This window comes from Coregonus clupeaformis, chromosome 16, assembly GCF_020615455.1.
Source record: "Coregonus clupeaformis isolate EN_2021a chromosome 16, ASM2061545v1, whole genome shotgun sequence".
In the NCBI taxonomy this organism is placed as follows: domain Eukaryota; kingdom Metazoa; phylum Chordata; class Actinopteri; order Salmoniformes; family Salmonidae; genus Coregonus; species Coregonus clupeaformis.
The window spans coordinates 27464287-27480679 of record NC_059207.1 but is presented as its reverse complement, the minus strand read 5'-3'; the positions used below and the strand labels follow the sequence as shown (position 1 = coordinate 27480679).

Here is a 16393-nt window from a genome sequence, read left to right as displayed (position 1 = left end):
TGTATTTAAATACGGAGAGTTCAGCGGTGTCTGCCATGCAGTGTAGTACCGTGTTGTAGAGCTCCTCCAGTCTGGAGAGTGTGAGGAAGCGATGCATGCTCACTCCGTTCTCGATCAGCAGCTTGACGAAGTCCACTCTGTCCAGCACCAGGGCATCCAGCATAGACTGCTCCAGAGAACCCACCTACCATACACACAGGGAAGGCACAGTGAGTCAGTCAACTCAGGGTTAACCATCGAGAAACGCAACCTAAATCCTGATGGATAAAGCATACGTTCACATTTTCACTTGGAGAGTGCTGTCTCTAGTCTATACTGTAAACAAGGAAGTGATAAGTTATAGGCTGGATCTTTCAGGCCACTGCTGTGGGAAATATTTACATTTTTACATTTTTTTTCTTCATTTTAGTCATTTAGCAGACGCTCTTATCCAGAGCAACTTACAGTAGTGAGTGCATTCATTTTCATACTTTTTTTAAATACTGTAATATAGAACTAAACGCTCTAAAGTCTAAGTACTATAACTACATGATCCGTTGGACAGTACTGTAGTCTATACTGTAAAGTAGGAAGTGAAGCTGAGTCTTACAGGCCACTGCTGTCCGTAGATGAAGATCTGACTGCGGGCGATGTCCACTCGGTTCCAGGCCAGGGCCAGGCTGAGTTGGTCAGGAGCCGATGCGTTGGCTCCTAGGAGGAGGAACAAAGAGCATCACTTTTTTTCAGTTGATCTACATAATAACAAGTTGTTTTTTAGGATGTAAGGTGATATGTAGGCCAGTCTGCAGTCGTCGACTGCAATCTCAAACTCGCATATTTACTTCTCCTGCTGGAGGTGGATGGAGGTATTTACTTATTTTTTATTGGAAGGGCAGAACATCTTTGTTTAGCAAGCAACAAAGGAGATTGCTGTATTTGTGCGGTTCTTCTTAAAGGACAGCCGAAGGTAGTTGTTCTTGGCCTCCGACACCTACCACTTGCTTTCTTTTTGAGAAAGGATATTTGTCATGCTTTAACAGAGCTTGGTAATGATATGCAGAGTAGTGTAACATGAGTTTAATAGAGAAGTCTTACTAAAAGGGACTGCTCGCGTTTATCACTGGTTTTAAATAACCCTTAGCTCTCTGCAGCGCTGTAGTCGCTGGAGTTTATGGACTCCTTCCGACATAGTTCATCAATTACTCTCTCTTTCCCTCTCTCTCCCTCTCTGTTTCCCTGTATCACTATCTCTCACACAATTTTTCTCTCATTCTCGCTCTAAAAAGACACAGTATGCATAATGAAGTCTGTACTTTTTACTGGTCATGCTTGTGACAGTCCATGTCAGATAGAGAGATCACTCACACAGAGAGAGAGGGGGATGGACAGAGAGATATGAATAGGAGATGCAAAAAAGAAAGAGTATTGCAAAAAATGCATTATTTTTTGGCAGCATGTAGGAGACAGGCTTTTGTTTCATTACCTTCTGATGCCAACTGTCTGACTTAAGGAGCCTCTCGTTATATAGTGTGCACGTATGGAAAATCACTGTAGAAAACTCACAAGGGACGGTTTCCTAAAATTGCTGTATTATTGAAATGGTTCTAGTTTTCAAACTGGATTTGGGCAATGGCAAATGTGCATAAAGATGGCAAAATTTAGATATGACGTCATTGTTTTAGCACTTAAAATACGGCGCGCGATATGGTTCAATGTGCCAATAAATCAGCACAATCTACCTGTCCGTTACTATAAAACATATAGTAACGGACAGCAATGTACAATATGGTGAACAAAACAAGGAATTTGTAGTAAGTGCGTGGTGGCCGCCATTTTTATGCACCTCCTCTATTGAAAGATAGTGCTGAGCTATAAACAAGAAACTGTGTTTGTGTATCCTACACTCTTAGAAAAAAAGGTGCTACCTAGAACCTAAAAGGGCTCTTTGGCTGTCCCAATAGGAGAACCCTTTAAATAACAGTTTTTGGTTCCAGGCATAACCCTTTCGGTTCCACGTAGAACCCTTTTGTGTTCCATGTAGAACCCTTTCCACGAAAAATAGTTCTACATGGAACCTAAAAGAGTTCTTCCTAGAACCAAAAAGGGTTCTACCTGGAACCAAAAAGGGTTCTCCTATGGGGACAGCCAAAGAACCCCTTTGGAACCCCTTTTTCTTCGATTGTAGTGTGTGTTTTCTGTGTTGGTGTTTGTGTATCATACTGTGTGTTACCTGTGTTTGTGTATTCTAGTGTATGTTATCTCCTCCTCGTGCCTTGAAAAAGGACCTTGTAAAGGACCAAGGAGATATGCTTTGGTAGATAAAACTGTAATTGGGGCCTCAGCAGGAGGAAAGCTTTCTGAAATTATATCATATCCTCCTTTTAACTTCCCAGGATACACACATAAACAGAGAGAATTTCCTCAGGGTACCACTGAAAGGGAACTCATGGATTCCGAACACGTTGACAAGCATGCACGCACTCACATGCGCACACAGACAATTACCTTTAAGCAGAGCAGTGAGAATGGCCAGGTCAATGTCCTGGTGTCCCTCAGACCCCATCCGAAAAACTGTTATCTGAAACATACATAGAGAGAAAATAAAGAAAGAAAGAAAGAAAGAAAGAGGAAGAGAGAGAGAGAGAGAGAGAGAGAGAGAGAGAGAGAGAGAGAGAGAGAGAGAGAGAGAGTGAGAGAGAGTGAGAGAGTGAGAGGGAGAAATGAATATAATCTGTATGTAATCTGTACATCATTATTCATCAGGATTCTGTTTCTTTCTTGCTTGCTGAATGAATAAGTGTTTTTACCCATAGAGATAATTAGCGCTGTGAGTAAACCAGTCACGTCATAGCGCAGTGCTTTTGATACATGGGATTAGAAAGCATCTGTAAATGGCTAAGATGCTGCCTGAAGTTCTGAGCAGAGGAAAGTGCAATATGCTCCCTAGCTGACTCACTTTGTGGAACGGAACAAACACAGTAAAGTAGCTTGTATGCAATGTGGTCCCAGTAGAAAAGAAGGGAAGAGATCAAATGGAATGGCTAGAGAGAGTTTGAGAGAGAGAGAGAGAGAGAGAGGAGAGAGAGAGAGAGAGAGAGAGAGAGAGAGAGAGAGAGAGAGAGAGAGAGAGAGAGATCTATAGTGACTGGAGACCCTTTTGTGGAGTACAGTACAGAACAGTCAGTATGGTACAGTATAGTACAGAATGGTACAGAATGGTACAGTACAGTATAGTATAGTATAGTATAGTACAGTACAGTACAGTACAGTACAGTACAGTATGGTAAAGTATAGTATAGTATAGTATAGTATAGTATAGTATAGTATAGTATAGTATAGTACAGTACATTATAGTACAGTACATTATAGTACAGTACAGTACAGTACAGTATAGTATAGTATAGTATAGTATAGTATAGTATAGTATAGTGCAGTATAGTATAGTATAGTACAGTACAGTACAGTACAGTACAGTATATTATAGTACAATATAGTATAGTACAGTATAGTAAAGTACAGTATAGTATATAGTACAGTACAGTACAGTACAGTACTGTATAGTATAGTGTAGTATAGTATAGTATAGTATAGTATAGTACAGTACAGTATAGCACAGTACCGTATAGTATAGTATAATACAGTATAGTATAGTACAGTATAGTACAGTAGAGTACAGTAGAGTACAGTAGAGTACAGTACAGTATAATACAGTACAGTATAGTATAGTACAGTACAGTACAGTATATTAAAGTATAATACAGTATAGTACAGTATAGTACATTATAGTACAGTATAGTATAGTATAATACAGTATAGAACTGTACAGTATAATATATTACAGTATAGTACAGTATAATACAGTATAGTACAGTATAGTACAGTATAGTACAGTATAGTACAGTATAGTACAGTATAGTACAGTATTGTATAGTATAGTATAGTATAGTATAGTATATTACAGTATAGCACAGTACAGTATAGTATATTATAGTAAAGTACAGTATAGTACATTATAGTACAGTATAGTGCAGTATAGTAAAGTATAGTACAGTATAGTACAGTATAGTGCAGTATAGTATAGTACAGTACAGTACAGTACAGTACAGTATAGTATAGTACAGTGTAGTACAGTATAGTACAGTACAGTACAGTACTCCCGAGTGGCGCAGTGGTCTAAGGCTGTGCCACTAGAGATCCTGGTTCGAATCCAGGCTCTGTCGTAGCCGGCCGCAACCGGGAGACCAATGGGGCGGCGCACAATTGGCCCAGCGTCGTCTAGGGTAGGGGAGGGAATGGCCGGCAGGGAGGTAGCTCAGTTGTTAGAGCATGGTGTTTGCAACGCCAGGGTTGTGGGTTCGATTCCCACGGGGGGCCAGTATAAAAAAATATATATAAAAAAATAAAAAAATAAAAAATGTATGCACTAACTGTAAGTCGCTCTGGATAAGAGCGTCTGCTAAATAATGTAAATGTAAATGTATAGTATAGTGCTGTATAGTATAGTATAGTGTGGTATAGTATAGTACAGTATAGTACAGTATAGTACAGTATAGTACAGTATAGTACAGTATAGTACAGTATAGTGCAGTATATTACAGTATAGTAGGCAAGAGAATAAAGAGAAAGAAGAAGGGCACAAATTAAGAGACTGGGAAGGAGGGAGGGAAAACAGAGGGAGGGTAAAAGAGAGAGGGAATGCGGCAGTTCCTCCAGATTGTGTCACATGATGGCATGTGTGTGAAGGGCACCTTGCAGCTCCATGTATGAGCTGCGTGTTCGGAATGCCAGAGCGCACTATGGACCCCAGCCACAGGGTCATAAATCTATTCCTCTAATCCCTCCATCCTCCTCTCCTTCTCTCCCTCTCTTTCGTTCTCTTTTTCCCTTCAGACACCAAAGATGCGAGAGAAATGGCAAATAATTCAACTCAAACATTATGATTTATTTAGACGCTGGCTCGTTCATTATTTGTCCGCCACTGAGATCACACATTGTCCCCTTGGAATGGGCTCTGTGATCTCCTGGAGCGAGAGAACTGGGCATACTGTATGTGTGTGTTAGGGTTACCTCCAGTCCTGTGTTGCTCTACCATAGACTTAGTTAGACAAAACTATTTTGTATCTGTCCTATTATGGTGTCTGTGAGCAGCACCATTGAGGCCATCTCCAGGTTATTTTCTAAACAGTGATCTCTATCTATCTCTATGGTCTCTACATGAGCGTGTGTATGAGTATTCATTACTGTGTTTATGGTGTGAATAATGTAAGTATCCGCATACAATGTCATCTGCATGATATACATGGATGAATCTGTCAATCTGTGAGAGAGTGCGTGGTGTGAGTTTTGTGTGTGTGAGAGTATTTGAAAGGCCTTTCTCCAGGTGAAATTGGAGAGTAAATTAGATGTGACGGTATCGATCCAAGTCTTCATTGCCTGTATGAGAACAGATAGAGTAATTATTGCAGTGTGTGTGTTAATGTGTGTGTATGTTGTCTGTGTGGTTGTCTGTGTGTGTGTGTGTGTGTGTGCATGTGTGTGTGTACATGTGTGTGTGTGTGTGTGTGTGCGTGTGCGTGTACGTGTACGTGTACGTGTACGTGTGCGTGTGTGTGTGTGTGTGTGTGTGTATGTGTGTGTGTGTGTGTGTGTGTGTGTGTGTGGGAGGGAGGGAGTGGGAGTGAGGGAGGGAGTGAGGGAATGAGTGAAGGCCAGTGTGTGGTCAGGGAAAGATTATTCCAGTGAAGGTTATTGATGACCTGGTGTGTGTGCCTGTGGTGTCTTGAGAACAGGCCAGGACTGGACCATCACATCTCTCACTGTCCAAGTGATTATGGCCATTTCACTATGGGAGACACTAACAAGCAATCCTGCAAGCCATCTGCTCAACCAAAACTCAACATCATAATCAAGGATGTGTGTGTGTGTGCTGAGCATTCACTGTATCACTGAATGTCTGTGTTTGTGACCGTAATGCCACACAATCAGTGTCCATCACTAGGGGCTTAGGTTTTTTCCCCTAATGCAGGGGAAAGAAATACACTCCTCCCCTTCTCCATTTGTATCCTACAGGGAAATGTTTGCTTGAGTGCTCACTATTGGTATTCTATGTCTATATTTAGTAGTGATGCGTGCATTGGTTTCGCACAGGCCGCCATATACATTTTTCAGATATGCTATAGCCTCTAATGCTGATTGGTCAACAGTCTTTGTGAAGCAAATATTTACAGTGGGGGGAAAAAGTATTTAGTCAGCCACCAATTGTGCAAGTTCTCCCACTTAAAAAGATGAGAGAGGCCTGTAATTTTCATCATAGGTACACGTCAACTATGACAGACAAATTGAGAAAAGAAAATCCAGAAAATCACATTGTAGGATTTTTAATGAATTTATTTGCAAATTATGGTGGAAAATAAGTATTTGGTCACCTACAAACAAGCAAGATTTCTGGCTCTCACAGACCTGTAACTTCTTCTTTAAGAGGCTCCTCTGTCCTCCACTCCTTACCTGTATTAATGGCACCTGTTTGAACTTGTTATCAGTATAAAAAGACACCTGTCCACAACCTCAAACAGTCACACTCCAAACTCCACTATGGCCAAGACCAAAGAGCTGTCAAAGGACACCAGAAACAAAATTGTAGACCTGCACCAGGCTGGGAAGACTGAATCTGCAATAGGTAAGCAGCTTGGTTTGAAGAAATCAACTGTGGGAGCAATTATTAGGAAATGGAAGACATACAAGACCACTGATAATCTCCCTCGATCTGGGGCTCCACGCAAGATCTCACCCCGTGGGGTCAAAATGATCACAAGAACGGTGAGCAAAAATCCCAGAACCACACGGGGGGACCTAGTGAATGACCTGCAGAGAGCTGGGACCAAAGTAACAAAGCCTACCATCAGTAACACACTACGCCGCCAGGGACTCAAATCCTGCAGTGCAAGACGTGTCCCCCTGCTTAAGCCAGTACATGTCCAGGCCCGTCTGAAGTTTGCTAGAGTGCATTTGGATGATCCAGAAGAGGATTGGGGAGAATGTCATATGGTCAGATGAAACCAAAATATAACTTTTTGGTAAAAACTCAACTCGTCGTGTTTGGAGGACAAAGAATGCTGAGTTGCATCCAAAGAACACCATACCTACTGTGAAGCATGGGGTGGAAACATCATGCTTTGGGGCTGTTTTTCTGCAAAGGGACCAGGACGACTGATCCGTGTAAAGGAAAGAATGAATGGGGCCATGTATCGTGAGATTTTGAGTGAAAACCTCCTTCCATCAGCAAGGGCATTGAAGATGAAACGTGGCTGGGTCTTTCAGCATGACAATGATCCCAAACACACTGCCTGGGCAACGAAGGAGTAGCTTCGTAAGAAGCATTTCAAGGTCCTGGAGTGGCCTAGCCAGTCTCCAGATCTCAACCCCATAGAAAATCTTTGGAGGGAGTTGAAAGTCCGTGTTGCCCAGCGAAAGCCCCAAAACATCACTGCTCTAGAGGAGATCTGCATGGAGGAATGGGCCAAAATACCAGCAACAGTGTGTGAAAACCTTGTGAAGATTTACAGAAAACGTTTGACCTGTGTCATTGCCAACAAAGGGTATATAACAAAGTATTGAGAAACTTTTGTTATTGACCAAATACTTATTTTCCACCTTAATTTGCAAATAAATTCATTAAAAATCCTACAATGTGATTTTCTGGATTTTTTTTTCTTATTTTGTCTGTCATAGTTGACGTGTACCTATGATGAAAATTACAGGCCTCTCTCATCTTTTTAAGTGGGAGAACTTGCACAATTGGTGGCTGACTAAATACTTTTTTCCCCCACTGTATATCTCATTCAATAGATGATTGGCATAGCTTGACACTTCAAGAGCTTGGGACTATAAGGTTCTATCTGCAAAAAGATGATACTGAGATAATTGGCTTTAATGTTCTGAACACTCATTGTTTTGAATGGTGTCAGCAATTTTTGTCTTGTATTCTTTTGAGCTTAACAACATGAATTGGAGTATTTAGACTACTGTATAGGTAGAGAACAAGGCTATGTCAATAACTCAATTTCGATAAAAATGCAGATAGAACCTTATAGTCTCGACTTTCATGCCTATTGATTGACATATGTCACTTGGCTAGGACTGATGAAGAGGACAGGCCATCAACAGCCGTCCATCACACTAACAAATGTTGAGGAGAGGGCAGAGGAAGAAGAGATAAACTAGTAAGAAGCCCCCCTTTTAAGTGAGAATGGATGCTGTTTGATCGTGGTGCTAGTGCATATTTAAACACTCAACATGCTTAGGTATCAAGAGAATGCTCTTCATGGCCAAATGGCTCAGGCTGATAGGAAGACATTCATCTTAATTTAGCATGGAAATATTTTCCCTCACACCAGCCCACCGCCAAACCTCCCCTCACATCAGCCCACCGCCAAACCTCCCCTCACACCAGCCCCCCACCAACCCTGCCTGTAGGTGGCCTCCTCTCCCCTCCCCTCCACTCCACCAGTCTCAACACAAGCCCTGTGACCCACTTCACTGCTCCTACTGCTTAACGTAATTATGTTGCCTCCATCTATCTCTCTGTCTCTCTATCTATCTCTCTGTCTCTCTGTCTATCTCTCTGTCTCTCTGTCTATCTGTCTTTCTTTCTATTAATGCTGGAAATTGCCAGGGACCTCAAGATACGATGTTATCACGATACTTAGGTGCCGATATGATATGTATTCTGATTCTCCCGATTCTATATGTATTGCTATTCGATACTGCAATTTTATTGTGATTCAATGTTACAAACATATTGCTCCATCCCAGCAAACCAAAATTGGTTCAGTGAAAGTTCTCAGAACATTTGTTAGGTCGCGGCAAATGTCCTCATAACACAAAAGCTGTCCAGTCGTGCTGATGATTATAGAGGGTTAATGATCTGGTTGCAGACCCGAAGATTGCAGCTTTAACCATGTTTCTATGAAAATAAAAATAAAAAGTGAAATTGAGGCTCAAATACACTCTTCTAAAAGAGAGGACATATTTATTTCGTCAAGATTTATAAATCCAGTCAGAAATGCAGAATTTAGACTAACTGTAAAAAAATAAAACATGGTGTAAAAATTTCATTTAAAATAAACAAACCCAATATAATTCATACTTTGAGATGCTTGACATGGTCCCCCGTTTTATTTTTCATGATCTGAAAAGCAAAGGTGATCCTAGATCAGCACTCATGGATACCTTGTAAATATGTGCAGCATATAAAGAGGATGGGTGAAGTGATGGTGAATAACCCAGTTATCAGTATTTCCCTGGGTTAGTTACAGTGGGGAAAAAAGTATTTAGTCAGCCACCAATTGTGCAAGTTCTCCCACTTAAAAAGATGAGAGAGGCCTGTAATTTTCATCATAGGTACACGTCAACTATGACAGACAAATTGAGAAAAAAAAATCCAGAAAATCACATTGTAGGATTTTTTATGAATTTATTTGCAAATTATGGTGGAAAATAAGTATTTGGTCACCTACAAACAAGCAAGATTTCTGGCTCTCACAGACCTGTAACTTCTTCTTTAAGAGGCTTCTCTGTCCTCCACCCGTTACCTGTATTAATGGCACCTGTTTGAACTTGTTATCAGTATAAAAGACACCTGTCCACAACCTCAAACAGTCACACTCCATACTCCACTATGGCCAAGACCAAAGAGCTGTCAAAGGACACCAGAAACAAAATTTTAGACCTGCACCAGGCTGGGAAGACTGAATCTGCAATAGGTAAGCAGCTTGGTTTGAAGAAATCAACTGTGGGAGCAATTATTAGGAAATGGAAGACATACAAGACCACTGATAATCTCCCTCGATCTGGGGCTCCACGCAAGATCTCACCCCGTGGGGTCAAAATGATCACAAGAACGGTGAGCAAAAATCCCAGAACCACGCGGGAGGACCTAGTGAATGACCTGCAGAGAGCTGGGACCAAAGTAACAAAGCCTACCATCAGTAACACACTACGCCGCCAGGGACGCAAATCCTGCAGTGCCAGACGTGTCCCCCTGCTTAAGCCAGTACATGTCCAGGCCCATCTGAAGTTTGCTAGAGTGCATTTGGATGATCCAGAAGAGGATTGGGAGAATGTCATATGGTCAGATGAAACCAAAATATAACTTTTTGGTAAAAATTCAACTCGTCCTGTTTGGAGGACAAAGAGTGCTGAGTTGCATCCAAAGAACACCATACCTACTGTAAAGCAAGGGGGTGGAAACATCATGCTTTGGGGCTGTTTTTCTGCAAAGGGACCAGGACGACTGATCCGTGTAAAGGAAAGAATGAATGGGGCCATGTATCGTGAGATTTTGAGTGAAAACCTCCTTCCATCAGCAAGGGCATTGAAGATGAAACGTGGCTGGGTCTTTCAGCATGACAATGATCCCAAACACACCGCCCGGGCAATGAAGGAGTGGCTTCGTAAGAAGCATTTCAAGGTCCTGGAGTGGCCTAGCCAGTCTCCAGATCTCAACCCCATAGAAAATCTTTGGAGGGAGTTGAAAGTCCGTGTTGCCCAGCGACAGCCCCAAAACATCACTGCTCTAGAGGAGATCTGCATGGAGGAATGGGCCAAAATACCAGCAACAGTGTGTGAAAACCTTGTGAAGACTTACAGAAAACGTTTGACCTGTGTCATTGCCAACAAAGGGTATATAACAAAGTATTGACAAACATTTGTTATTGGCCAAATACTTATTTTCCACCATAATTTGCAAATTCATAAAAAATTAATTCTCCTCAGACTTGACTGCCCTTGTCCAGCACAAAAACATCCTGTGGCGTACTGCATTAGCATCAAATAGCCCCCGCGATTTGCAACTTTTCAGGGAAGTTAGGAACCAATATACACAAGCAGTCAGGAAAGCAAAGGCTAACTTTTTCAAACAGAAATTTGCATCCTGTAGCACTAACTCCAAAAAGTTTTGGGACACTGTAAAGTCCATGGAGAATAAGAGCACTTCCTCCCAGTTGCCCACTGCACTGAGGCTAGGAAACACTATCACCACCGATAAATCTACAATAATCGAGAATTTCAACAAGCATTTTGCTACAGCTGGCCATGCTTTCCATCTGGCTACCACTACCCCGGCCACCAACTCTGCACCCTCCGCTGCAACTTGCCCATGCCCCCCCGCTTCTCCTTCACACAAATTCAGACAGCTGATGTTTTGAAAGCGCTGCAAAATCTGGACCCCTACAAATCAGCTGGGCTAGACAATCTGGACCCTTTCTTTCTAAAACTAGCCGCGAAATTGTCGCAACCCCTATTACTAGTCTGTTCAACCTCTCTTTCATAACGTCTGAGATCCCCAGAGATTGGAAAGCTGCCGCGGTCATCCCCCTCTTCAAAGGGGGTGACACTCCTAGATCCAAACTGCTACAGACCTATATCCATCCTGCCCTGCCTTTCGAAAGTATTTGAAAGCCAAGTTAACAAACAGATCACCGACCATTTCGAATACCACCGTACCTTCTCCGCTATGCAATCCGGTTTCCGAGCTGGTCATGGGTGCACTTCAGTCACGCTCAAGGTCCTAAACGATATTATAACCGCGATTGATAATAGACAGTACTGTGCAGCCGTCTTCATCGACCTGGCCAAGGCTTTCGACTCTGTCAACCACCGCATTCTTATTGGCAGACTAAATAGCCTTGGTTTCTCAAATGACTGCCTCGCCTGGTTCACCAACTACTTCTCAGATAGAGTTCAGTGTGTCAAATCGGAGGGCCTGTTGTCTGGACATTTACATTTTAGTCATTTAGCAGACGCTCTTATCCAGAGCGACTTACAGTTAGTAAATACGTTTTTTATATATTTTTTATATATTTTTTTTATACTGGTCCCCCATGGGAATCGAACCCACAACCCTGGCGTTGCAAACGCCATGCTCTATCAACTGAGCTACATCACTGCCGGCCATTCCCTCCCCTACCCTGGACAACGCTAGGCCAATTGTGCGCTGCCCATGAGTCTCCCGGTCGCGGCCGGCTGCGACAGAGCCTGGATTCGAACCAGGATCTCTAGTGGCACAGCTAGCACTGCGATGCAGTGCCTTAGACCACTGCACCTATGGCAGTCTCTATGGGGGTGCCACAGGGTTCAATTCTTGGGCCGACACTTTTCTCCGTGTATATCAATGATGTCGCTCTTGCTGCTGGTGACTCTCAGATCCACCTCTACGCAGACGACACCATTTTGTATACATCTGGCCCTTCATTGGACACTGTGTTAACAAACCTCCAAACGAGCTTCAATGCCATACAACACTCCTTCAGTAGCCTCCAACTGCTCTTAAACACTAGTAAAACTAAATGCATGCTTTTCAATCGAACGCTGCTGGCACCCGCCCACCCGACTAGAATCACCACTCTCGACGGGTCTGACCTAGAGTATGTGGACAACTACAAATACCTAGGTGTCTGGTTAGACTGTAAACTCTCCTTCCAGACTCACATAAAGAATCTCCAATCCAAAGTTAAATATAGAATCGGCTTCCTATTTCGCAACAAAGCCTCCTTCACTCATGCTGCCAAACATGCCCTCGTAAAACTGACTATCCTACCGATCCTTGACTTCGGCGATGTCATTTACAAAATAGCCTCCAACACTCTACTCAGCAAATTGGATGTAGTCTATCACAGTGCCATCCGTTTTGTCTCCAAAGCCCCATACACTACCCACCACTGTGACCTGTACGCTCTTGTTGGCTGGTCCTCACTACATGTTCGTCGTCAAACCCACTGGCTCCAGGCCATCTATAAATCACTGCTAGGCAAATCCCCGCCTTATCTTAGCTCATTGGTCACCATAGCAGTACCCACCCGTAGTCTGCGCTCCAGCAGGTATATCTCACTGGTCATTCCCAAAGCCAACACCTCCTTTGGCCGCCATTCCTTCCAGTTCTCTGCTGCCAATGACTGGAACGAATTGCAAAAATCTCTGAAGCTGGAGACTCTTATCTCCCTCACTAACTTTAAGCATCAGTTGTCAGAGCACCTTACCGATCACTGCACCTGTACACAGCCCATCTGAAATTAGCCCACCCAACTACCTCATCCCTATATTGTTATTTATTTTGCTCTTTTGCACCCCAGTATCTCTATTTGCACATAATCTCTTGCACATCTAGCATTCCAGTGTTAATACTATTGTAATTATTTTGCACTATAGCCTATTTATTGCCTTACCTCCATAACTTGCTACATTTGCACACACTGTATATATATTTTCTATTGTATTTTTGACTTTATGTTTTTTTTACCCCATATGTAACTCTGTGTTGTTTTTATTGCACTGCTTTGCTTTATCTTGGCCAGGTCGCAGTTGTAAATGAGAACCTGTTCTCAACTGGCTTACCTGGTTAAATAAAGGTTAAATAAAAAATAAAAAATAAAAAATCCTACAATGTGATTTTCTGGATTTTTTTTTCTCATTATGTCTGTCATAGTTGACGTGTACATATGATGAAAATGACAGGCCTCTCTCATCTTTTTAAGTGGGAGAACATGCACAATTAGTGGCTGACTAAATACTTGTTTCCCCCACTGTATGTCTAAGAAGGCTAAAAAGGAAGCATGGAATTCCTGATTGACCATACTGCCATGTGCTATATACTGAAAAAATAAGATTTAAGCGTGCTTCCTTGGTGGCGCAGAGGATAAAATACAGGTTCAAACCCCCCATTTGCAGAACGTCAACATATACAGTGTAAAAAATATGTTCAAATGTCCTATGAATGAAATTAAAATGCTTTGTGTCTATTTCACCTAGTAGTGGTCCTACTTTACATTTTAGTCATTTAGCAGACGCTCTTATCCAGAGCGACTTACAGTTAGTGAATGCATACATGTTTTGTTTTTTGTTTTTTCATACTGGCCCCCCGTGGGAAATGAACCCACATCCCTGCCGGCCAAACCCTCCCCTACTTAATACAGTCCTCAAATGCAAATTGCCATTCAATCTGTTGAGAAACATAATGGAAATGTATTCCAATCTCCATTCTCATGCTTTAAGGAGCTACACATTTGCATACTGAGAATTTTGTGGTAATATTAGGTCAAACTTAAATATATCATTTTCTAAATGTTCTGAGGACCTCCAAAACAAGGTAGACATGTATATTGCATGAACATCTATATAATATTTTGTTAAACCTAAAACAAATAAGCTCTGAACGTCATAAAAACAGATTTATTTGGAAATTGTGGAACATTATGCAACATTGTGGGAATGTTCTGTGAAACCTTCCTGAATATTACAAGAACATTCTTTATGCAACATTAAGGGAATTTCCTGTGCAACCTAACTTAAACATTGTATGAATGTCATCACAACTGAGCATATTTTGTGTTTTGGGAATCTATCTCTTGTAATATATCCAGACTGTTCCCACAACCTAATTAAATGTTCTGGGAACCTTTAAAGAACGAAGAAAATATGTTTTGTCAACATTCTTGCAACATCAAAATAATGTTTTTTGCACCCTGATCCAAACATTCTGGACAGTTTTAGTGTTTTGGGAACCTATCGTTTGTCATATCCCTATAATGTTCCCACAATCGAAATAAACATTCTGGGAAATACTGTTGTTTTGGTGCAGGTACAGCTGACTAGCGCAAAAATTATATTGTGATATTGTAAAAAAAAAAAAATGTATCCCGATATTTAACTGTATCGATTTTTCCCATGATCACTTCAATCCGTCAGTCAGTCTGTCTGTCTGTCTATCTGTCTGTATCAGGGCTGAGAATTGTGTTTGGTTTAAAACACGCACCCCTCGCTCAATATGACAAACAAAGCAACAGAGAGATGGAAACAACTGTCTTGGGGCTGAAACTGTCTTCATGAAATCTTAATGTGATAAACCAGCCTTAGCATAATCAAGTAAAAGCCAGATGAATCCTCTCATTGCCAGAGATGGGGAGGAACATTGAGGGCTGGTGGTTCATACTCAGTCATTAATGGGATTTAAACATACAATGCCTATCCTGCATTTAATTATTAATCTGAGAGAGATGCCGGGGACACTTATCGCACACACAGACTGATCAGAAAAGAGGAGAAACATCTTAGAAAATGATTCTGCCATAGGCAAGCCCATAATGAAGACCGTATTGTGGGGGTATGACATATAATAACCCCTTTGATTTACATATAAGAGAGGAGTAATCTACAGAGATATAAAGGACATGCCATTCTTACAAAGGCATCATAGTGGTGTTATCGTCATTGAGACTTATTTTATGTCTAACGAAACAAATACTCTTTCTTACACACTGTGGATGATTTGAATTCAAATAGTTTTCCAACAGTGGTTCTTTCGGCAGTGTCACTGTGGCAGATCACTGACATGGATATGAAAGAGATGGCTGCTAAATTAAGATATGGGAGCGGTTTAGAGCCTGTGAGGGCATTAGCATGTGCAACAGGGGAGGAAGATATCTCTGTCAAGCAGAGAGCCAGAGACCTGACGCAGACCAGGTCTGACACCTCCAGCGGAGAGAGATAGCCTGGTGATTTCCCTACTGCACGGGGAACAGCAAAAGGTTGACGGGATTCAATGTACAGCAGACGCCCACTGGTCAGCTCGCTGATGAGTACATGAGTTTTGGCCGACACCCTCACCACCATGAGTCCTTGTAAGGAAACGGAACAAGGTATTCCTGGAACAACCATGCGTTTACAAATGGGATTCGGGAACGAACCCTCCGACGCCTGTCAGTTTGATTAATAGGAAAGGCGTCGCTCATGCTGGAAAACACAGAGAGAGAGATTAAAACCTCTCGGTTTACCAGAAGAATAATTCAGGGATAGCACTATAGGGCAGCGCTGGCAGTGGACCAGCAAGCAGTAATTACCCTGTTCTCAACATGACCCGCTATGGATGCCTACATGGTAGATGGCTACTAATATGTCGAAACACTGACTACAGGAAAGAGCACCGAACCTGCTGTGTGAAACAGTGTAGATTAGAATGTAATGATGACACAGTAGGCAACAAATCCAAGGGATTCCCAATTAGATTATATAATTATTATATTATATTCCTTTATGCAAACTTATTAGTCTCACGTTATCAGAAATCTTACAGGATTGCCTTGCTTTATACAGCCAACACCACACTGCCATGCTTGGCATTACCCTGCATCAGCCTCAGCCAAGCTAGACCAAGGTGGCAGCACATACCAACCAATTCTCCTCAGTATGATCCATCTCATAGAGGACGTACTGTACTGTACTGTAGCAAAGTAGTAGTAGAGTAGCTAGTGGTGGCAGTAGATGAGGAAGAGGTTGACTCTTTTGTCTATTAGGTTTTCTTGGCTCTATGTTCTCCAGCGACTCCATTCAACTGGGTGTTCTGGAGATGCATCTGAGTGAGCAT

At 42.0% G+C, this 16393-nt stretch overlaps 1 protein-coding gene across 2 annotated transcripts in view; it reads right to left on the bottom strand.

Moving 5' to 3' along the window:
* Positions 1-16393, bottom strand: part of LOC121584638 (transient receptor potential cation channel subfamily M member 3) — a 174244-nt gene that overhangs the window by 59582 nt on the left and 98269 nt on the right. For both annotated transcript variants that reach the window (XM_041900639.2, XM_041900638.2), the window contains exons 9-11: positions 2485-2557; positions 590-690; positions 50-184 (exon numbers count right to left, since the gene is read on the bottom strand). In XM_041900639.2, coding sequence (XP_041756573.1) covers positions 50-184; positions 590-690; positions 2485-2557 — 309 coding nt within the window. The remainder of the gene's footprint in view (positions 1-49; positions 185-589; positions 691-2484; positions 2558-16393) is intronic.